Source organism: Ambystoma mexicanum, chromosome 3p (genome assembly GCF_040938575.1).
Source record: "Ambystoma mexicanum isolate Mex_15411 chromosome 3p, UKY_AmexF1_1, whole genome shotgun sequence".
NCBI lineage: Eukaryota > Metazoa > Chordata > Amphibia > Caudata > Ambystomatidae > Ambystoma > Ambystoma mexicanum.
In genome coordinates this window covers 487,255,128-487,279,095 of record NC_090925.1, presented here as the reverse complement: position 1 = coordinate 487,279,095, position 23,968 = coordinate 487,255,128, and the positions used below count along the sequence as shown (strand labels likewise).

Below are 23,968 nucleotides of genomic sequence, written 5' to 3'. Positions count from 1 at the left end.
GCTGTCAAAATCCTAGGAATCAAAATGATGTCCTTGGGCTCTAGGGAAGCTAAAATCTTGTCAGTCTGTCAAATTGGCCTTACCAAACTTAAAGTATTAACAAAGGTTCTTCCTTTTCTCTCGACTGACTCCAGATCAAAAATGGTTACAGCCTCCATTATGGGATCAATTGACTACTGTAATGGCATCTATCTTGGCCAACCTTGTACACAGGGCTACCCACAATGCTGGGGCTGAGATCCTTCAATCCAGACACTCACTCTATATACTAAGTAGAGTCCTCCGCTCGGCCAACCAATCACTGCTCAGTATCCCTCGATTTCCAACGGACCCGGGCTGGAGGAGGGTCCTTATCTGTGCTTGCTCCTATGCTGGAATGCCCTCCCTTCTGGTATATGCAATACTTCTGACTTTCTTTCCTTGCATAAAAGTCTCAAAACATTTATGTTTTGATTCCTTGGGTTTGCTGCTCTCTCTTCTATTCTCCTAGCGCCTTGATGCCTTATGGTCTTGACCACGCTCTATAAGTTTCAGTACAATACAATACAATACAATACAATACAATAAAGGTGTTACAGGGAAACAGGGAAGGGCAAACCGTGTCTCACCATCCGGTATTCCTCTCCCACCCCCGAAGACCCCTCATCCAGGTGATCCCCCCCCGCACTGGTCCACCCAGAGGAACTGGATCTAACCTGGCCACCTGCATGACAGATCCCTGGGGACTAGTGGGTGAGACACCTTCTGGTTTCTCACAGGGCCCAGTCTGAAGAAATGTTTTGGGTCCATGGACTATTTGAGACATACCCTTTTGTAGGGTTTCCTATTGGAACAGTGGCTGTGATCCCACAATTTCCGGCAGATATTTATAGGGAGTAACATACCCCAGTTTGCCCAATGGGTTTCTCAGCTGGCCTGCACAGGGCCGGATATAAGAGCCCAAAAGAGTAGAGCTCGCCTTTTTATTAAAGCATCCCCTCCGAAGTTCAGGGAAATCTCATCTTTCTTTATAAAAGGAGAGTCCAAAACAACAAGGTGTTGGTCTCTTGACCTTCCATCTTGTCGAGAATGCCAAAACGGGGAGGAACCAGGGAAAGTGGATTATCTATATCATTTGCCCCTAAAGGACAAAGAGACCAACAACCCTAGGGGAAGGGTATGTGTTCAATCCAGCAACATCGTCACAGATTCCCTGGAGGGAAGCTTCTTATGTAGCCAGGGAAAGGCAGAAGCTACCTGACTGACTCTGGGGGTGGCTGTCTGCAGGAGGACAACTAGTGGAGGACCAACTCCAGGACGACAGAAGAATACGGAATCTGAATAATTCTTCAGCTGTAATTCTTAATGACACCCATGTGCCTTTGCAACATTGCTGTATGGATTATTGTGATGTAGATAGAGAATTCCTGGGTTTTCATGGTCAAGAACAGTATTTACCCCATACCTCCTTGTTTGTTTGTTTGTTTATTTATTTGTAGGGCGCCAGAAAACCGTTGGGTAGCTGGGTGCACAAAATAACAAGAATGCTTAGAACTTGGTTACAGGTTGCATATTACAGGTCGTAGGTAACATAAATTGTATACAGTAATTATATTATGTAGATTCTATACCTGTAAGGGTGGAAAGGTAACAAATTATATACAGTAAATACATTATGTACATTTTACATGTAAGAGTGGAGGGGTACGTGTGTCATCAGATCACAATGCTCAGGGTCACCAGTTTCAGAGGTCGTTGCGTCGAAGCCAGGTGCGGGTATGGTGCCTGAAGCTGTTGTAGGGCTGGTCCCTTCTCAGTTCAACTGGTAGGGCGTTCCAGTACTGGGCTGCTTGCACAGGGAAGCTATTACCTCCTGTTTTCTTTAGTCGGAATCTAGGGGTTTGGAGGCAGAAAGAGTTGGCTGTTCTGGTTGGTTGTGCAGTGGTTTTTCTTATTATTTTATCCCTAAGGTATGGGGGGGGCTGCATTGTTCAGAGATTTGAATGTTAGTGTGACAATTTTGAAGGTGATCATATCGCTAATTTTTAAGCAGTTGTATTTTCTCCGCACATTCGAGATGTGCTCTCTAGCTGGGAGGTTCAGAGCCGTTCTGAGCGCGTTGTTTTGTAGGGTTTGAAGTTTATTGATGATGTATTTATTTGTGCCTGCATAAAGTGCATTGCAGTAATCCAGTTTTGAGAGGATTAGTGCATTGGCTAGGAAAATCAGCTAGCTGGTGAGAGGAAGGGTCTGCATGCTTTAATAAGTTTACCGGTATAGGCTGTGGATGAGGCCAGGGAGTTCACTTGTTTCCTTAGGGACAAAGTGGAGTTCAAATAGAAACTGAGGGTTTTCACCTCTTTGGCGACAGGGATTATATTGCCGTCAATACTGAAGGATCTGTAGTTGCAATCGAGTTTTTTTAGGCTGTTGGGTGAGCCTAGAATGAGGATCTCCGTTTTTCATCATTCAGGCAGAGGCCATGGGTTGCCATCCATGCCTGAATGAGGGTGTACATTTTGTTTACTAAAGCTTTATCCGTAGTGAAATTGCCCGAAAGGGGGATGAGGATCTGGGTGTTGTCTGCATAATTTGTGTAGGTGATACCTAGTCTGTCCAATTTGTCGAATAGAGGTTTAGTAAAAATATTATACATCGTTGGCGAGACACAAGAGCCCTGTGGGACTCCACATGTTGTCTGGATAGGGTCTGCAGAGTCTAAGGTGGAGAAGACTCGCATGCTTCTGTTGTCGAGAAAGGATTTGATCCAGGCTATGGCTTCACTTGAGAAGTGGGCGGCTGATGCTAGGTGTTTGCAGAGTACTGCGTGGTCCACTAGGTCAAAAGCCGCCGACAGATCAAGGAGGAGCAGCATAGCTGTGTTTCCTTTATTATTGAACTCGTCAATTTGGGCTTTGAGATCTATAAGGGCGGTCTCAGTGCCGTGTTGCGGTCTGAAGCCCGATTGACGAGTGCCAAGGAGTTGGTTGGTCTCCAGGTATTTGTGTATTTGGAGATAGGCCACTGTCAATTATCTTCAGGAGGAAAGGGACAGTAGTGATGGGCCTATAGTTGGTGGGGATGGAGGGGTCTAAGGTTTGTTTTTTAAGCAGGGGGAGAACCCAGGACTCTTTTAAGCTACTTGGGACAGTGCTAGATGAGAAGGAGGCATGGCATTGATGAGTTTAGTGACAAAGTGGGCAAGGTCTTTGGCGGCATCCTCGATTATCTGGACCGGGCAGTAATCGTCTTTGCAATTGAATGGTTTTAGTGAGGCAATGATTTTTTCAGTTTCATGAGTGGAAACTTTAGAGAATTTGAAGGGTGTTAGGCTAGGTGGGCGAAGAGGGAGTAAGGCTTTTTTTATAGCAATTTTTGTTTGTAGTGTTTTTACTTTATAAGCGAAGGCATTTTGGATATTGGTACACCAATGCTTGTCTTTGGGTACGTTATCAGGTGGTGATATGGGGGATTCGAGTTCTCGCAAGATTGCGAATAGTTCCTTTGTATTGGAGCATGCTTTGGAAATTCGGTCCTTACAGACTTCTTTCTTATCTTAAATGATTGCTTTCTTATAATTCGTAGCACACAGTTTGAGTTTAAGTTTATTTTCAGCTGTAGGGGATTGTTGCAATACAGTTTCAAGCTTCCTTTTTTCCAGTCTCAGTTCTTTTAGATGGGGGGTGAACCAAGTATTAAGCTGGGATTGTTGTTTACTTTTACAGTTTTTCAGTGGGGCGATGGTGTCATTGGCTATGGCCATGGTGTCGTATATTTTAACCATGGTGTCTGGGTCAGAATCAAATGGCAAGGCATTGATGGTTGGGAGGAGCAGGGGTAGGATATTGTATGGTGTGATGTTTTTTCTGGATCTAGTAGGAACCTATGGTGGTATTCCTTTATCAATTCTGGGCATCTTGTTAAGTGTTAAGCAGAAATTGATGAGGAAGTGGTCAGTCCAAGGCTGGGGTGTAATTTTAGTGATAGTAGTAGGGCAGTTGGAAGTGGCTACCCAGTCTAGTATTCTCCCTTTGTCGTGGGTGGGGGTGAGGACTTGAGGCCATGCCCTTCAAGCATGGTAGCGATGGCTTGCGCTTGTTTTTCATTTGGGTCGTTAAGACCTAGGTTAAGGATGACTTTTTTGTGTTGCGCGCTAAGAGGCTGGATAATTCCTCTAAGATAAGGCCTAACGGCCCTGGTGGCCTGTAAATGAGATAAATAGTTAGGGTTTGGCATGGGAATATCCGTAATTTAGCGGCTAGGAGTTCACAGGATTTTAAGGTGGGCAGTGTTGTTAACCTTACATTCAGGTTGGATTTGGCGTTGATGGCTAATCCACCATCTCTGGCGTTCGGGCGGTCTAGTCTTAGTAGTTGGTACTCTTTGGGTATTGCTAGGGAGAGGGCTGGTCCTGCTGCGTCAAGAAGCCAGGTTTCTGTGACTGCTAGGAGGTCAAGGTTATCTAAGGTAAGGAGGTCGGCTATTTCAGTGGCGTGGGCCACGACTGATCTAGCATTGATCAGTGCTCCTGTTATGGAGGTGGTTTTAGGTAGAAAGTTGAGTACTGAGACAAGGAAGAGGGATGGCGTAATGAGGATGAATAGAAGCGGTAAGATAATGCAGCATTCAAGTCTTTGGAAAATGCTAGCCAATACTGGGACATTTAAAACGGACACAGCTGAACAGAACGTGTGAGAGAGCGAGACGGAGACTGCTGCTGAATACAACTTGTTCTGACGCTGGTTGGGACATCGGAGACAAGCAGAGTGCAGCACGCAGCACAGAGACTGACAAGAACGGTGTGTGGAGAAGCCGAGCCAAGTGCAGTTTGCTGCATTTTTGCCTCAGGCAGCTGGAGCCGCCAAAAGCAGAGGAAGGCAAAGTGGGAACCAAGCGGCTAATATGATGCACTTCCAGTCAGAGGGCTGAGAGCAAAGGAGACGGTGACATGTGAGGTAAGCCCAGTGAGAGAGAACGTGACACTAGGGCACTTCAGGGTGAATGCCTTGTCCTGTTGCCTGCCAGAAAGAGCCTAATTAAAGGATCTGGAATATTTAAAATGAATACCAACAATGTTAAGAAAGGTTTGGTGACCCAGTACTTGAAAAACATTATTTCCTGGATGCAAGACATAGTGAATTAGAGAATGGAAAAGCCCAGGCGGATATTGAAAAAGGCAAACAGCGAGGAGAGTCTGAGACTCGTCCAACGAAAGGACATAAAATTCCCTGGCAGAAAAGTAAACCAGGCATAAAAAGAGAAGTGAGAAAAGTCAGGGGTAAAACCCCCATCCTGAAATTGCAGAATAGTGATAAACAATATAACAATGCAAGAATAATTCCCCGTTTAAGGATAAGTAACAAAGTTTTTAATATCCTGGCAGGAGAGTATACCAGGGATAGTAAAAAAGGATTGAGAAAGCCTAGGGGTCAAGACCGCGCCTTGAAATTGTGAAACAGTGGCAATCAATACAAAAAGGGAAGAACCATACCTCTTCAAAATAACTGAGACTCAGAAAATGGGAGGAGTAATAAAGTTGCGAGTACCCTGGAAGGAGAGGACACCAGTAATAGGAAAAGGAGTGAGAAAGGTAAGGGGTTAAAACCCCTCCTTGAAATTGTGTAACAGTGACAAACAACGGAAAAGGGAAGAATCATACCCGTTTAAGGATAACTGAGATCCAGAGAGCACGAGATTGAAATATTCAAAAGAACTGTGTGCTTAAGGGAGACTCAAGGGAGGAGTCATTCCCCTTGACACTGTGAAGTAAAACATTGTAAAAAAGGAGAAATGCAGGGAAAAGAGTCGCCCCTCTGTGAAGCAGTGGAACATTATTGACACTTTCCGGAAGTACCGGATAGACAGTGGAAGACCAGACACAACATAGGGGAAAGGAGAAACATTATTCCTTCTTTTCTGCACCTTATAACTATATTTTGAACTTTGAATGAAAGTTATAAGTGTATAGCTTAGAGAAATCTTGAGTTGCACATTATATTGAGTTTCACGTGTAAGGGTCGGTTTAAGGTTTTTGGACACAGGATGCTTTTTTTGGTTTAATATCCTGACACAGACAGTCCTTAGTCCTTTTAGGATTAGGGATAGATATGATTTCTCCAAACCTCTTTTTCCTTTATGATGAATAAAAGCCTGTAACTAACACTTAACATGCCACTGTGTCTTACTCTTGATCCCTTACACTCCCCAGGTCCATTTCATGCCCCTCGTTGGGGCCTGGCCAGGTTTAAACCTCGTGTATGTAGCTCTAATTTAAGATGCCATGTTTGTAAGCTAGATCTTTCAGTTCTTACTTGGCTTAGCAGCCCCAACAGACATGCTGATTCTTTATGCATCACTGCATCCCAAACTTATTCAAGTATCATATAAACTACCATTAATCACTTATTTACAGCAGAATGTTTTGTTTGGGATATATTGCCTATACAGTGGCAATTGCATGTATCTTAAGATAGCATAGTTGTTTAGCTCAGTTCCACACTGTAATTACAATTAAGAATGGGTTAGCTGTATGATTTCAGTACTATATTTTGAGTTGAAAAGATTTGTAGCTTGTGCACAAGAGTTTGAGTTCATAAAGTATCCTACACAGGGTGACCAATGATTTATTTAGTGCCAGAAATCCGAGGTTTAAAAACACTGATTCCACTGGGCTGGACTATTTGACACACACTAATGACCTTAAAAAATGTAATATGTTGCAGTGACCTATTGCTAAATCTCAGACCTAAAAGGGACCTATAAAAACACAAATATATAGTTATCTTACCCAATAATGAGGAATCCCTGGTACAGAGGAACTGAAGCAAAGTAAAATACAGATGAGAAAACAGCCTGCAGAGACAAAAAAAAAACGATCCCAACATTTGGTTAGTTGCAATGCAATGCAAAATATGTAGAAAAAGTACAAACTTGGTTTCACATATAATGAATGCGAACAAACTCTGTATTGATTAAAACAAACCATTTAGCATGTTCTGGCATGTATGATTAGAGCAAGTAAAGATTTACCCCTCAACTTTCAAGTACTAGAAATTACAGTTTTGTCTAGGAAAATCTGATTTCCTATTTTGCTGTTGCATTCTCAAGTTCATCCCACTTCCAGTTGGCAGATCTCTCCTCTGTCTCTCACCATCTTGATGCCAATGTTCTCTTCCCTCCTCCCCAGAATGGCTACTCCTCTGGTGGGATATCACCACCTTATGTACAGCTGTAGAGAGCGCTGGTGGATTAGGCTTCGTACAGCAAGTACAGGAACAGTGGAGTTTCCCTCGTATTCCACAGTGGGGACAACCAGGATTACTCCTCCCAGGTGGTATTGACACACTCCTGAGGGTTCAACCACCTACCTGTTATAGGGTCCTGTCTTCCCATCCCTTCCAAGTCTCTTTGCCATAGCTGTTCTCCTCCTCCTCCAACTAGACATTATGTCACTGCTTGTTATTCCTCCCACTGTGGGCTCAACTCATTCAGAACAGGGCCTCACCTAAAACCAATCTTGGGACAGTAGCACTCCCTCAATCTTTCCAACTCTTGCTAGCTATCACCTCCCCAGCGTTCTGAAGCTTCTTCTGAGGTTCCAATCCCATCACGCTTTAATAACCAACATCAACTTCATCCTGATACTCAACTATAACCTCCTCCTGATTTTCCTTAACCACCACCACCCATTGATCGAAGTGAGCGGGAACGGTCGGGAGCGTTGGTTCACTACTTTTATTTTTTTCTGTTTACCATTCCTCTACGACCATATTCACCATTTTATACAGAGGATTTGTCCATTCATGTCCTAGTGCAAGTGTAAAGTTATGATAGGAGCCTTAGTTACTAATCACTTCAGACTATTGCAATGCACCGGTCTCAACACCTTGTCACATGTTGCACTGTGTTTCCGCCTTCCCTCTCTCCTGCCGAGACCACAGTTCCACAACTTTTTTCAGTACACTTCTACCACTGCCACCACCTCCCAATATTTCTTGTCCTCTCACCTCCAGTGTCATCCACTTCAAACTCCTTTCACAATCGTCTTTCTGCACCACCAACTCACCACAAACCCATGCCGTAAACTCAGTCTACAAATAACCACATAACTATGATTAGGGAAAGCCTTCTTATACCATGGCGTCCCCTCCCAAATTTGGTTATGAATGTTTGAGTGTTTGCATCCACCACTCTGTGAGGATTACTGGGGAAGACAAATTAGTTTGATCTGATTCTACCACCTGAACCATGCATCTAATTGAGTATTAGTTATGTGGTGAGGCAGGCAGAGCGCAGCTTGAAAAAGCAGGTCTGCAATTTTGTATTTGCCATTCCTGCTCATCTGCACACGCATGCCAGCAACGGGACTCTGCAACAGAGCCACATCTCTCACTGAACTAGCGTAAAGGCAACACATTTATTGGCACTGTTCTCATGCATGCCATTTCTGTATGTGGTGGATTTTATCCAATTAAGTTCGGTATGGAACCCACATTTCATTCCTAAGTTTAAAATGCACTCTTATCACCAAATAATTAAGCAGTACTGTTTGTCTAAATTAAATCAATAAAATGTTTTGTAGGTACTGTGCACTTACATCTGAAATCTACTCACATATTCACTAAATTCTATTTCATTGAACTACAATAAGACTTCAAATGTCCTTAAATGCCGCCTGCTTTATAGCAACCCTGGTACAAACCCACACCTTAAACTGTTTACAGTCAAAATCATTGTTCAGAGAAGAAAGAATTTCCTTCTATTAACCCTATTAGTCATTGCAGGACGCTTTCTGTCACCACCTCAATTGTACGGTTTCCTCTTTACAAACGTGGCTATTTGTAGAACATTAGTACTACAAGCAAGACCCTCTGACGTTTGAATGAATGAAAAAAAAAGATAACGCGGGCAGTGTTTAAATGCATTAGCCATTATTTCTTCTATTATGAATACAAGCAAAAAACTATGTTTTGATTGTATATGAAAAACTAGCTGATAAGACAGAGTGAGGGTTTAACTGAAAGACTTTTTGAAATATGAACCCAGTTTTACTGTTCATGTGTGGGTCACTTTCCCAAACTCTTTTCTCAAGCTATTTAAGGTTTTCTCAATTACATATTGTGTAATTAGAAAAACAATGATAATTGCAGCATTTCACGTTCCTAAACACAGAGCACACACCACGTAGGCTGTTTACTTCCAAATAAAGCAGATTTGTTTTACTTTTGACGTCTTTGCAGTAATCAATTACTAATGTGTGAATGTCACACATTTTAAATCCAGTGCATATTCACTAAGCTATCAACTGTTTATTATTAACATTATGTTTTTTAAAATCATTTTCAATACGGAAAACAATTAAGGGTTACAATGGGCCTCATTACGAGTCACCCGGTATAGAAATAACGGTGGCGGTAAACCCGCCACCACCGCTGTTTCCATACTGGGTGATCTCGAGTCCTGCAGGCAGAGATGTCATTCCTGCCAGGTCTGACCTGGTGGGTTTAACTCCGCCCGCCTGCAGGCGGACGTGGAAACACCGGCACCATCAGGAGATGGTGCCGGTGTTTCCATGGTCCCCATTCCCATTGAGTCCTATGGGACTCAATGGGAATGGGGATTTACAGAATTCCGCCTCCGGAATTCCCGGGTCACCGGGGTTGTAATGCCCCAGTAATTCCGAGAATCACAGAGGCGGAATGGTAATACGAGTCCGGCGGTAACCGAGCCAGAAAAACCGGCAGGATACCGCCGGACTCGTAATGAGGCCCAATGTATCTGTTGTGCATCAATTGTTTGAAATATGAAGAACACTTGTGTCTTTTGTATGCACAACTAGCAGAAGTATCCGTTCTCCGCACACGTTCTGTAGACAGACATGATAACAATGATCCTGTAGGTCTCTGTTCCGATTCGCCTATTGCTTGATGTGCTGCGCACCCTGAAGTAAACTGCGCTGAGACTGGGCATGTGTGGCTGGCTAACGTACCCCTGAAGCAGACGTTGGAGGGAGGCAAGAGTTGGTGTTTTGCTGCATACTGGGACCTGCTGTGCTCTCTCACCCTGGTGTGGTGCAGTTCATTGCAGTGTATTGCGGTGCAAATATCTTGTCTCTGTGTCCGTATCTCCTAGGGCCTGCACCTCTAGTTTTGTTCCTTGTGTTGGGACCAGTCCTTCTACGACCACATTAATGTTTCACAGATTTCAGGCAACAGTCTCATGTGCGAAGGTGCTGAAATCAGGGAGAAGGTATGGGGTGTCCAAATGTCATGTAGCCAGAAATGCCCCGAGGGTCCTAACGGGTAACTATGCAAAATTGGTGCAGGTTATTCCAAAATGGACGCCGGGACACAAACACCGTGAGGAGAGGGTTCCCACCCAGCGCCACCTATACAATTGAAGAATTGGCAAAGCTGCCCCCCCCACCCCTACGTAGTGTTCAAGGATTAACGTAATGGCCCAGTGGACATAGTGGCCACCAGAGGAACCTTGGATGGTGGTGGATTCCTCATATTGCAAAGCATTCAAGTGACGATCAGTGTGGCAAACCCTATTTCGGGGCCAGAAGAGCCCCTGGAAGGTGTGAACGCCCCCTCCACCCACTCGAGGCTAAGGAGAGGGCTAAGTGGTCCTGTGTGGTGGGCGAAATCAGCAGCCAGTGGTGCCGTTCCTGTCCTCACGTGGGTTGGGGGGGGACCAGAGGTGCTCCAGGGCTGATCAGTGAGAGAAGGCGCAGTGCAAATCAAAAGGACAACACGCCAGAAAAAAAGGGTGCAAATGAGAACGTAGGAGAAGCGAAGTATACCGCATAAGGATTACTCCAGAAGGGGGGGCGTGGCTTGAGCGGCCATGGAGTAGGCTGCATCTAGATTGGGCTCTGTGATCCATCAATTGATCCGGGGAAGCACGAGCTGCCCGGCAGCAGACTATGATTCCGAAATAGCATCATCGATGCATGAAGGTGCCTGGAACAGCAAGAAAGTATCCGCGAGTGAATAGACCCAGGCAGACGGAGGATTTGATACTTTGTGGCTGGGAGAGACAACAACAAAGACAAAATGGCGGCGCATTCGGGACAGAAGGACCCGTGAAGATATGAAGCGCGGAGGCGGGGTGGACTGCCAAGAACGTGTGATACATTGACTGCGAGCATGTATCGGGTGCCGTGTTGACACGAGCTTGCAGGGGCCAAACACCGAAAATTGCAGCACCAGGGAACGGGGGCCGCGGGAGAATGAGCGACGTGGCAGACACAGCATGCAAAGGATGGCATCTGTGAAACCACCAAGCCCAAGGAGACCCCATCTGGATAATAGCGCGAACAAGCGCGTGGGGCACACAGCCGGGAGCGGAGACGCCCGCGAGCAAAGCGGAGTCGAAACGCTTGCGGCGTGCGAGCCATGAGAGTGGCGCTGCCGCATACAGGACATCTGAGGCGCTCCCTTCAGGGTGCATTCACTGTGGAGAGCAGTGGTGGACGGCGGACAACCCGTGGATGCCTGTCGGAGATAACAGTGTGCTGCGGCGAGCCGTGTCAGGTTTGCACCAGAAGCTGGCTGTGTGAACGAGGCTGACGACGGAGACCACGGAAGCACTGTACAGAGGCTTAGTGATAAGCCGGTGAGTGCGGAGTAAAGCGGGACAGAGAAGGCTGAGAGCAGACAACCGTGGGCCCCCCCGGACCCCTTCCCCCTTGGAGATCAGGAAGAGTGGCGGACCTTGGGTGGGGACAGCAGATGCCCCCCCCCCCTCCAAAGAAATAGCACAAAGTAGGAGGTCCAGGCGAAACACTCTGGAAACGGCCGCAACTTCCAGTGAAGTGCACTGGCCGTAAGCAGCAGGCAATAAAACTGGAACAATAGATGTGCTGGGAGCAGACACAAATATACTATGAAACATCAGCTAAAGCCATAAGTTAAGTGAAGTGAAGATATAGCCGCATGCACAGTGCTAACACATGGTTGGTGCTGAACTGAAAAGGACCGCACCCGGGGAAGACCGAGTGCGGCTGAATAAAGATGGTGGCCACCCGGGAACAAGGGAACCAAACCAACTAAGGCTGAATCCGACCCCTACGGGATGCTTGCTGGTCATTACAGGACTCGCGATACACGGAGTAACTGCGGCTCCCTTAAGTGACCGCAATGCGGCTAGAATAAACCATTACCCAACCAAACTACGATCTAAGGCAAACACAGCTGCCACTACACAAGGAGGTACAGAAACTCTGTTACATGGTATCAGTGGCAGGAGGGCACTCAGTGTGAACAGTGGGTGCGTGTGAGTGGATTTGTTGGGTACTGCAGCCTGATCCGGATGTGCAAGGGGAGAGGCCGGATGAGCTGGTGTGGAGCTGATGCCTCCAAGCCTGGGCAAGGCCTAAGATATTGAAACTGAGTGGGTGCCTCCCCCACTAGTGGAACACAAGAGGCGTGCTGCACCACAGCATACGGCTGCCGCGCCATGTCCAGCAAGCCTTCACGACTAAAAGCAAAGCAACCCACGCTGGACGAATTTGCCAGGACACCGGCGGGCCCGGAAAGCGCCAGGAGCAAAGATAAGCCCCCCGCAGGCGGCATGGCTGCCTCGGGCACGAATCAGGAGGTCCTGGCTGCGATTGCAGACTTGAAAGCGGACTTGAAAGCGGCCTGGGAGGCTAAGCTCGAAATAGTGGTGTCAGAGCTGAAAGCTGCGCTGGATCTTAAGGTCGGGGAAGTGCAGGTAGAAGTGAATATACTCCGACAGGACGTAAGGTCTCTGGCGGAGCGCACAGAGAACCTTGAGAAAGAGACGAGCTCGAACACAGCAGATTGTGCTTCACACAAGTCGGAACTGCATATCCTGGTACAGAGAGTGGGCAATCTGGAGAGTAGGGCGGAAGAAGCGGAAGGACGCGCCCGAAGGAACAACATCCGCATTGTGGGTCTGTCTGAGAGGATGGAGGGCCACAACCCCACAGAGTTGGTGGAAAGCATCTTGCTGCAGGAGATACCTGGAGGAGCCCTGTCTCAGGGATTTGCTGTGGAGCGTGCGCATAGGGCTCTAACGCGAAGGCTGCTGCCGGGCAATCCGCCTAGGCCAGTTATCGCCAAGATCCTTAACTACCGAGACCGAGAGAGGATATTGGAACACTTCTGCAAAGGTGGAACAATTAAGCGGGGGGAGGCAAGTATAACGGCCTACGCAGACTATACTCTGATGGTGCAGCGGAGCCGGATGAACTTCGGGGCGGTCAAAAGAAGACTGAGGGAAGCAGGTCATAAATACATGCTACTTTATCCGGCGAAATTGAAAGTCTTTCACAGGAACAAGACTTTGTTTTTTGACACTCCGGAGGATGCCATGGGATGGCTTGACATGCAGGGTTCCCCCCAGGAGCCCGGTATCCAGACGGAAGAAGGAGATGGAAGAGATAAGTAATGAGCACCGAGAACAGTGGGAGAGGGAGCGGTTTTAGACCACGGGACTAGACTATAGTCATTGATATGACCTGTTAGTGGATGAGACCAGACCAGGTTAGATAATGTGTTGTGTGCTCTGAAACTGGTGCTTTTTGAGGAGCCTAGCGGAGCTAGTCTTAACACCCCCATTTAGTATTAATTGTTAAGTGGCCACTAGGGCGACTTCACCCTACTGAGCTCTGAGTATACTAGTCGGGGCTAGATGTGGGGGTGCCTGAGAACCAGGGATGGAGCTGGGCAACAGTTGGGAAGGGTGTTGTTGGGGAAGGGATGGGAGGGGGGAGGAGAGGGAGGTGGGGAGTTTGATTATGTATATAGTTTTGGGGAGTTTGAGTTTTAGTTTAAACATGAGCCCATATAGCAGGATTGTATGGTTGAATCCGTGTCGCGCAGAAGGGTGGGATTTCTTGGAGGTAGAAATGGAGGACGGGAAGGAGCTATGGGGGACCTCAAAATAATTACGTGGAATGTCAGGGGACTAAATAGCTACCTGAAAAGGAACAAGGTCATGTTGTATTTGAGGAGGCAAAGGATAGATATCGCGCTGCTGCAAGAAACGCACCTGACACGGGAGAAGATGGAGCTGATTGTTAAGAAATGGAAAGGGGTGGTGATGGGCTCGACATACTCTGCGTATGCTAGGGGAGTACTAATATGGGTGGCGCCGCATGTTCCGTTCCAACCATTGCGGGAGTGGGCGGAGACAGATGGGAGGATGGTCATGTTGAGAGGATTGTTGGAGAATAAAGAGATCAGCATTATAAACACATATGCCCCCAATCGGGACACAGCGGCCTATTTCAGGACTCTGAGCGCCAACCTCGGCACATGTATGGGTAGCGTAGTGATCTGGGGTGGTGATTTTAACTGTGTACTTAATCCCGACGTAGACAAATCGGATGGCAGGGTTGATAGGCCCTCCCCAGCGGCGAGGGCATTGCAGACACTGCTAGACGATTTTCACCTGGTGGACGTGTGGAGAACCAGATACCCCTAAAACAGGCAGTACTCTCATTATTCCGCACCTCATCAGCTACATACGAGGCTGGATTATATTTTTGCTACGTCGGATGTGATGGTGGAGGTTGCCCGGGTAGAATATAAGGCGAGGGTCCTCTCTGATCACTCGCCATTGGTTCTGGGGTGGCAGTACCGCCCCCCCGAGGGCAAGGATCCCGACGTGGCGCCTCCGTGCTGAAGCGCTCAGGGACCCAGTCTTTAGGGAGGACATGAGGGAAGAGATTGCAAATTACTTTGAGGAGAATACGGGCAGCGTTGACTCGGCAGGTACATTATGGGAAGCCTTCAAGGTAGTGATGCGGGGGGTTGCAATAGCAAAATCAAAGGGCCTGCAGGGTGGGGTTCTAACTGATCTACGACGGACAGAGAAGGAACTAGAGGGAATAATGAAGGGTGGATGCGAAGACATGGAGCGAGTACCGAGGCTGCAACAGAAATGTGTGGAACACTGGGAAAGGCTCAGCAACCTTAATTATAAGAAGTACGTTGAGAGACAGCATGCGGGTGGGGATAAGACAGGACGGTTGTTAGCGTGGCTATATAAGAGCGAGGCGCCAAGGACCCCGATTAGATCAATAATGAGGGAAGATGGTAGCATGGTGGACACCCAAGAGGGTGTCAACGAAGAGTTTGCACACTATTATAAAGCATTGTATGCGGATGGGGTGGGGAGTAGCCGAGAGGAAATATTGGAAACATTAGGAGATATAGGACTACCCATGATAAGCGAGGAGGAAAGGGAGGAGCTAGATGCACCGATCACCCTGGAGGAGCTAGAGGAAGTGGTGAGGCAATTACCTTCCTGCAAGACCCCTGGGGCGGATGGGTTTCCAAGTGAATTCTATAAGACATACAAGGCAGAGGTGCTCCCCCGATGTTGGACATGCTCAACGAAGCATTTGAGGTGGGACGGTTGCCGGAAACACTCAGAGAGGCGGTCATAATACCGCTCCCTAAACCTAACAAACCTGCACACAGCTGTGGCTCTTACAGACCTCTCTCCATGTTAAACCAGGACAGCAAGATATTGACGGCGGTCCTGGCAAACAGATTACAGAGAGTGATCAGCAAACTGATACACCCAGACCAGACGGGCTATGTCCTGAATAGGAATATAACCCATAACCACAGGCGACTCCGACGGCTGATTGAATGGGGCAGTACGGCTGAGGGCGAAATGGCGATCGTGTCTTTGGACGCGGTCAAAGCTTTTGACTCGGTCAAATGGCCGTGGTTGTTGGCGGCCTTGGAGAAGTATGGCATGGGGCCCGGTTATACGAGGTGGGTGACGATGCTATATAGTGAGCCACTGGCCAGAGTTAGAACGGGTGCAGTAATATCTGAGAGGTGGCAATTGAGTAGAGGCACTAGGCAGGGGTGTCCCTGGTCCCCGATGCTCTACATATTAGCCCTGGAGCCCCTAGCGATACACCTCAGACAACAATACGACACGATAGGTATTGAAGTGGGAGGAGAACGACATCTGATCTCCTAATATGCAGATGACTTACGATACCCAGAAGAAAATCTTCAGTACATACTGGAGGTGATGGCGAGGTATGCAGCACTGTCCGGCATAGCGGTAAACCCCCAAAAATCCAGCATGTTTCCACTAGGCGACTATAAGGGAACTCCTGAGGCGAGGTTACCGGTGTTACAAATACCGTGGGAGGTTAACTCTTCCCGATATCTAGGGATAGATGTGTACCATACGGTGGAAGAGGAGCAGAAGCATAATACCGAGGTTGCACTCAGGAAAATTGAGAAGTGTATGCAGTTTTGGGTTAAGCTGCCCTTAGCTATGATGGGACGGGGTGCAATGCTGAAAATGGTGGTCCTGCCGAGGCTTTTGTATTACTTTAGCAATGTCCCATACATGATACCCAGGGGGTTCTTTGCTAAGCTTAACAGTGTGTGCAGGGATTTCTTGTGGCCGGTACCCGGAACAGAGTGGTGCTGTGGAAGCTGCAGAACTTTTAGGATAAAGGGGGGATAAGACTGCCCAATTTTGAGGTGTATTATGTAGCAAGTCAGCTGCAGTATGTGTCTCAGTGGTTTTCGGACGAGGCGACCCCTGAATCTAGGTTATTTGGACATGACTGTACCCCATTTTACTTAAAGGAAATGATCTGGTTGCCCAAGGCCGAAATTGGAGAGCGCCCCAAGATGATGATGCTTGGGTGGCAGATGTGGCGTAGGGCGTGCCGGATGATGGAGAACCCATTTCCGTGCTCCCCGCAAGTGCCGCTGGTGGCGTTGGCAGGGGAAGATAGGCAATTTAGAGCTATACTCAGGACCCATTGGGAATCTGTGGGATCTGGTGACGCTAGGAGATGTCTGGCAGATGGGGGCCATTTTGGATTTTGAGGTCCTCGGGGAGGAGACAGGATTGCATGCGGGCCAATATATTACATACCATAAAATTGTTCAGAGAATCCGGGGAACGTGGCCTGAAACAGTGTTAGGAGAAGAACCCGATGCCATCATAGAAATGATATATGATATATCAGATGGGGGGGCATGAGATTTCCAGGCTATTTGAGATGATGATGTCCAAAGTTGGGAAGGATCTGACGCAACTGTGGCTAGACTGGGAGGCAGAGGTGGGAACCCAGATGGAGGATGGAATGTGGGAAGGGGCACTCGGACACCATAAGAAGGTGTCAAGAAATGCTAGACTTAAACAAATACAACTATATATAACGTATAGAGCATATATGACGCCCTTGAGGATATCCAAGTTTGGAAACGCTGGACGACAAGCTTGTCCCAAATGTGACGAGGAGAACGCGGATATGACACATATGTTTTGGTCATGCCCAGTGATTGAGCGTTTCTGGGGGGAAGTGGCCCAAAAGTTAGCTGAGAAAGGGGTCACGCTGACTATAGACACCTTGGGCTTGTTTGTTGGGAGGGTACCCCAGATCATCAAAACTTAAGCATGTTAATAAATTGAAAGACCTAGCATATGTGCTTGCTAAACGGAGGATCGCCCTGGGTTGGAAGACTTGTCACAAGCCACGGGTGGAAGTATGGTGGAAGGAGTTACAAAAATGGGCAGAGGCAGAAACGATAGTATGGCAAGAGTCGAACACTGTAGGGGGGGGAAGAAGAGATAGGGACCCTGATGGCATGGAAATCACTCATAGCTGAATTTTTTGGAGTAATACAAGAACGGACTGAATCTACAGGAAGTGAGACCCCGCCGCATGCGGCGGACACGGAGAACGATAGACAGACTCATGATGAGGGGTGGGAGGGGGGGAAGCAGTGGCCAAGATTAAGCATTAATACGATGATTATTTTTTTTGTAACATGCACTGTGTGTTTGGTTGTATTTTGGTTTTGTTTTGTTTGATTAAAATTAATAAAATTATTTTTTTTTAAAAAAAGTATTACTCCAGAAGGTGGGAGTGGAGGGCGAGGAAAAAGTACTGGACACTGTGGCCAATAGACATAAAAGGCAACTGAAGTTGAGGCCATACTGATCATCGAGGGGAACAGGGCAGAGAGATTGTACATTATCTGCAAGTGTACTTCTTCCTCTATCAAGAGTGATTGCGGTCCGGCAGGTGGGGCGTTGGTGAGCCTTGCTTGAGAGACACCTGGGGTGGGGGTGGTAGGGGAGGGTTGAGTCCTCCACTCTACGGAATATTTTGGGACTGGCAGATTATTATTTTACACAAATCCAGCAAGGGGCATAGGGAAGCTTTGGAGTAGAAGGCTATGTTTTGCCCGGCTACACAAACATCTCGGAATGGGCCTAAAGATCCCAAAGAGGAGCACCCCACTCCCAAACTGACAAACCACAAGAAGGTGCAATACAGAAGGTACGGCGCAAGGATTGGTATACGACAGTGGCTGAAGAACAGACTTCCTTAGACTTCCTCAAAGATCCAGATGCCATAAGCCTAGAGGAAGATCTATCTAACTGCTCTTACACCATAATAAATAAGGATCCCACAGCCGCTACAGGTAACCAGCTAGACTGGATAGTTACAAATAACACAGACATGACAATGCTAGGAACATATCCCTGCATATGGTCAGACCACTATAAAATTGAATCCAAGTTAGTGCTCAAACCAAAAGCAGCCAAACCTAACAATTCTCCGAAAATGGTCTTAGATAGAAATCTAAAAAAAAAATCACGCCAAGCATCCTTTCGGAAGGTATTACGCAAATCATGCGGGAAACTAAGGATGCAGATTCCTGTGAGGACATTATCTCTGCATATAACAAACATATGAATGTTCTATTAAACCAATATGCTCCCCTAAAAAACAAGCAAGTTCGACCTAATATTAACCATCAAAAATGGTTTAATTCTGAAGCTTCCAACCTTAAAAAGGAAAAGCGGAAACTAGAAAGAATATGGCTAAAAGACCCTACAGAAAACAACAAAAAAAACTGGCAAACCGCTGACATAACATACAGGACTAAAAACACTAACTTAAAGAAAAATCATTATAATGAACAAATTACTACTGCATCTAATTCGACTGGGAAACTCTTCCAGACACTCAAAAATATTGAAAAAACTGTAGCACTATCTCCCCCTTTTTAACCCACTCAAAAGGACTGTGAAGCAGTTCAAACTGCCTTTCACAATAAAATTATCAAGGCAAGAGAAACAATCGCCAATTGTAAGGTAACTAACATCCCCATTCCAGACAACATAGGGACTGACAAGATTGACTCACAAAGTCCAAAATTTCATTTTAAACCCATATCACTGGAAGGTATGAATAAAACCCTCTTAAGTATCAAATGTACCTCATGCACTGAAAATGTACTGCCCCCAAAACTAATCCTTGACAACACTGCTATCTTTGCACCATTTCTGACAAGAATGGTAAATGCGTCATTTAGAGATGGTTATGTTCCGGCCGCTATCAAAACGGTTACGGTAACACCATTACCTAAAAGACCTGAACTTAACCAACAAGACCCCGCAAATCTAAGGCCAATTACCAACTGCAACTTTTTATTAAAAATACTAGACAGGATTGCCACCGAACAACTCCAGGAATTTGTGGACGACAACAACCTACTTCATCCACAACAATCGGGCTTTAGGACAGCCCACAGCACAGAATCTGCGCTTTTGGATCTGCAAACAGAAATGCTAAGCATCCTCAACCAAGGTAAAACTGGTTTGCTTATTCTACTGGACCTCTCGGCAGCCTTTGATCTGTTGGATCATCGGAGGCTCCGAGAGGCCCTAGATCAATCAGGGAACTGTTCTGATGAGGCCATAGACTGGGTGTCATCATTTCTGCAGGATAGGCAATCTAAGATCGTCTGGGGGAAACACTCCTCAAAATCAAAACCAGTTAATTGTGGAGTCCCACAGGGCGCAAGCTTCTCCCCTCTATTGTTTAACTTATACATGCGATGCCTATGTTCACTTCTGTCCCAACTCGGTATATTTTTCACCAACTTCGCCGACGACACCCAATTGGTGTTCGAACTTAGTGGTAACTACGAACAGGACAGCGGAAAAACTCTCGAGAATCTATAACATCTTCGAGAGTTGGATGAAGGACAATTGCATGTGCTTAAATGCCTCCAAGACAGAACTTATGATCTTCGGATCTCCTTATTCCAGAAAAAAACTTAGTCCACAATACACTGAATTCAAGATCAAAGAGACACAAATAGCTATAGCAGAAAAAGTCAAAACACTAGGCGTTTATCTTCAGGCATCCTTGGGAGCAGAAGCCCACACTGCCTACCTCAAAAGGAATTGCCAATATCATCAGAAACTATTGAAAAAAATTAGACCCCTGCTGAGCCTACAAAACAGTACTACAATAGCAAGAGCCACAATTCTCTCCCGGTTGCATTACGGAAACTCCTTACTCCTAGGCGCAAGCAGCAAATGTCTAAAACAATGTCAAGTGGTCCAAAATAACGCCATCAGAACAATCACCAATAAACCCAAGAGAGAACATATCACAAAAGACAGAAAGGACTTACATTGGCTGGCGATCGAGGAACGCATCACATTTAAAGCCATTACCCTAGTACACCGATGCTTATATGGAAAAGCACCAATTTACCTAAAAAACAATTCATGTGGTACGAATCACATTGCAACTTGAGGTCTAACAAAACTGGCCTCCTCCGAGTTATTCCTGCTAAAAAAGCTAAAGGATTAGGTAGGGCATTCACGACCAAGGCAGTCCTTATATGGAATAAACTCCCTCCTGCACCGAGATTGGAAACCAACCATCTACTCTTCAGGAAGCAACTCAAGACACTTCTCTTTAAATAAGGTCCCTACCTCTGTTAGCCAGCTAGCCCAATACTGTATCCATTTGTTTGTTATATGTGGCCTTTGGCCTGTCCTGTTTCTCTATACTCTAGTCTGTCTTTTTGTGAAGTGCTCTGATGCCTGCGGGCTGCAGCGCTATATAAATATATAAATAAATAAATAATAGAGCAGGAGCCTCAGGGAGGGTCCCCAATTGGGCTATAAGTGCAGGTTTCTTCAACAGTGTTTCAGGGAATTCACCGATCAAGTGACCAAGACACTGCAAGCACAGTTAAGTCTGATCAGATTCGAATTAGCTCAATCCCTGCAGGAGGTGAAAGGGGACATCAAAGATCTGGGCGAGAAGGTGGATGCCACTGAAAATGTAATTCAAAAACTGGCTGATGACATGCACAAGATCGACGCCTTAACTGATCAACTTGCAATAGCCAACTACAACTTAGAGATCCAGATAGAGGACCTTGAAAATTGCTCTAGAAGATCGAACATTAAAGGTCTTCCTGAAGGAATCGAAGATCTGGACTTAAGAGATACTATGCAACAGGTTTTTGCGGACCTCCTGGAGTTAGACACGGGAGGAATTCCCCTGGATCGTATTTCGACAAAAGGAGGCGATCATACTAGCGGCTAGAAAAACAAGTCCCATCAAAGTCAATGGTGTGGAAATCCAAATATATCAAGATCTGGCGCAATCGACATTAATGAATTGAAGATCAATGAGTTCTGTGGTTAAAGTCTTGCTTCAGGCTCAAGTACAATTTAGATGGACATTTCCATTTTGACAGTTGTTTTCCTGGTAAGGACATCAACACTGCACACTCCCTGTGAAGAAGGACTTTGGATATTGAAGATTGAGGAAGAAGAAGGAGGTGTTCAACAAGACTCTGGGCCCATACGAGTGACTTCAAAGCCTAAACGATGGGAATGGAGAAAAGCATAAGAGACTCTGTTGGAGAGAAGGGCCTCGAGTAGCCCTGGCGCACACAATGACAAACTTGCCCAGTCCTGAGAGCATACAGGTACATTAAGATCTGGCCCTGGAGGGAGGGGGTGGGACCGGTATTAGCCTGGGCTTTAACTGAGTCAAAATTGTGGGGAGGAGGATAATTGAAGAGACAGCAATGGGGTAGGTGGGAAGTGATCCTGGCACTTGGAATTGGGGAGGGGGTATGGTTCTAGTAGACCCGCACAATTTATCTCTGGGTGTATAGTAGAACTCAACCTCCATGACCCGAGGCATGGTTGGGGGGGGGCGGGTATGGGTTGAGTCCAGCCGGCGAGTTCTTTAACTCCCCGGTTAAACGGAGCAAGATAGAGACATGTTTTAAATGTGGTAAACCGGATATAGTGACCTAGCAGGAGACCCATATATGCAGGAGTGATAGTCACAAACTAAGGACTACTGGATACCCACACATATTACAATCCTACAAGGGCAAGATGGGGGGCGTCCCCATAGCATTCAAAGGACAGGTTGGATTACATATCAATGCGAGGGAGATGGACAAAGAGGGTAGACACGTCTTTGTCTGTATTCAATGGGGGAGAAAGTGGTATACCATAGCCACTCTATATGCACCGAATGCGGGGCAAGATAGGTTCCTGTAGGGGTTTTGGTCAAACTTGAAAAATGTGCAGAGCGACAAATAATATTAACAGGAGATTTTAAAATGGTGTGGGATCCATCGGTGGATAGGAGCGCGTCCGGACAATCCTCTCAGAGGGGCCCTATGCAATTGTTGAAATCATGCATGGCTCAACTGGCATTAGTGGATTCCTGGAGAGAAACTCAAGAGGGGAACGAGAGGGTACACATTTTACTCTTATGTTCATTGTTCGTTTTCTAGGATCGATTACATCTGGGTGTCCGCCACCTTGTTTGTTTGTTTATTATTTATAATGCGTGTCATACCCAGGGGTAACAGGGCGCAGCGGATACAGGAATTTGCAAAGCTTAGTTACACAAAAATTATACAAAAAGGTATACAAGACTTATATACACAACATTATACAAGATACAAGCATGTAGGAATCAAATACAAAGAGGCATATTTACATACATAATATACAGAGGACCGAAGCAGGAGATACAGATTAGAGTGGCTAGTTACAGGCTGGCATGGTCATTTAGGTAGACCTCACTGCTTAGGTTAGGAAAGTTGGTGGTCGGATTTTAGCCATATAATAGTGTTGGTTCTGAAATTGTTATAGGTTTGGTTCATTCGTAGGCTAGGAGGCAGATTGTTCCATAATTTGGATGCTTTCACTGGGAAACTGTTGACTCCAATTGTGGCCCGTTTGAAGCTGGGTATGACAAGATGGTCTTTATTGGCAAATCTTATGGGTCTAGTAGACGTCTGCTTGTGAAATTTCTCTGCTAGATAAATAGGTGCAGCATTATTGAGAGATTTGTATGTCAGTGATAGAGTTTTTAGGAGGACTTTGTCGTGAGTTGGGAGCCAGTTATACTGTCGAGTGATCTCGGAAATGTGGTCCTTTAGGGACATGCCTAGGGCCGCTCTCAGGGCATTGTTATCAAGGATTTTGATTTGTTTGACGATGGCTTTGGGTGATCCTAAGTAGAGGGCATTACAGTAGTCCAGACGTGAGAGGATGAGAGCTCTGGCTGGAGTAATGCAGCTATTATCTGAGAGGAATGGTTTGCCAGTGCGTATCAATTTGCACGTATAGGCTACAGAGGATTCTAGGGAGTTAACCTGTTTAGTGAATGATAATTGAGAGTCGAGGTAGAAGCCGAGTGTTTTTACCTCATGCTCTACTTTTATGATGTTGCCATCGATTGTGAATGATGAGTATTTGGGTTCTAGTTTTTTTACGTTGGATTGGGTGCCTAGGATGATGAGTTAATTTTTATCATCATTCAGGCATAGGCCGTGAGTGGCCATCCATGCCTGGATGATGATACACACTCTATTCACCAAGGCCAAATCCTTTTCATAATCCCCGGAAAGCGGGAGGAGGATCTGGGTATCATCTGCATAGTTAGTGTAGGTGATACCAAGATGATCCAGATCATCGAAAAGGGGCTTAGTGAAGATGTTGTAGAGTGATGGCGAGACACATGATCCTTGAGGCACACCACAGGTGATGGGTATAGGGTCAGCGGCCGCTAGCAGCGAGAAGACCCTCATTGTTCTGCCATTTAAGAAGAATCTAAACCAGGTGATGGCTTGATCGGAATAGTGTGCTGCTGTATTTAGATGGTTAC

General features: G+C 46.2%; 1 protein-coding gene across 1 annotated transcript in view; it reads right to left on the bottom strand.

Annotated features, from left to right (window-relative positions):
* The window catches only part of ATP9A (ATPase phospholipid transporting 9A (putative)), a 1,385,006-nt gene that overhangs the window by 128,115 nt on the left and 1,232,923 nt on the right, over positions 1–23,968 (bottom strand). Inside the window, exon 24 of the mRNA XM_069651153.1 lies at positions 6,767–6,831. Coding sequence (XP_069507254.1) covers positions 6,767–6,831 — 65 coding nt within the window. The remainder of the gene's footprint in view (positions 1–6,766; positions 6,832–23,968) is intronic.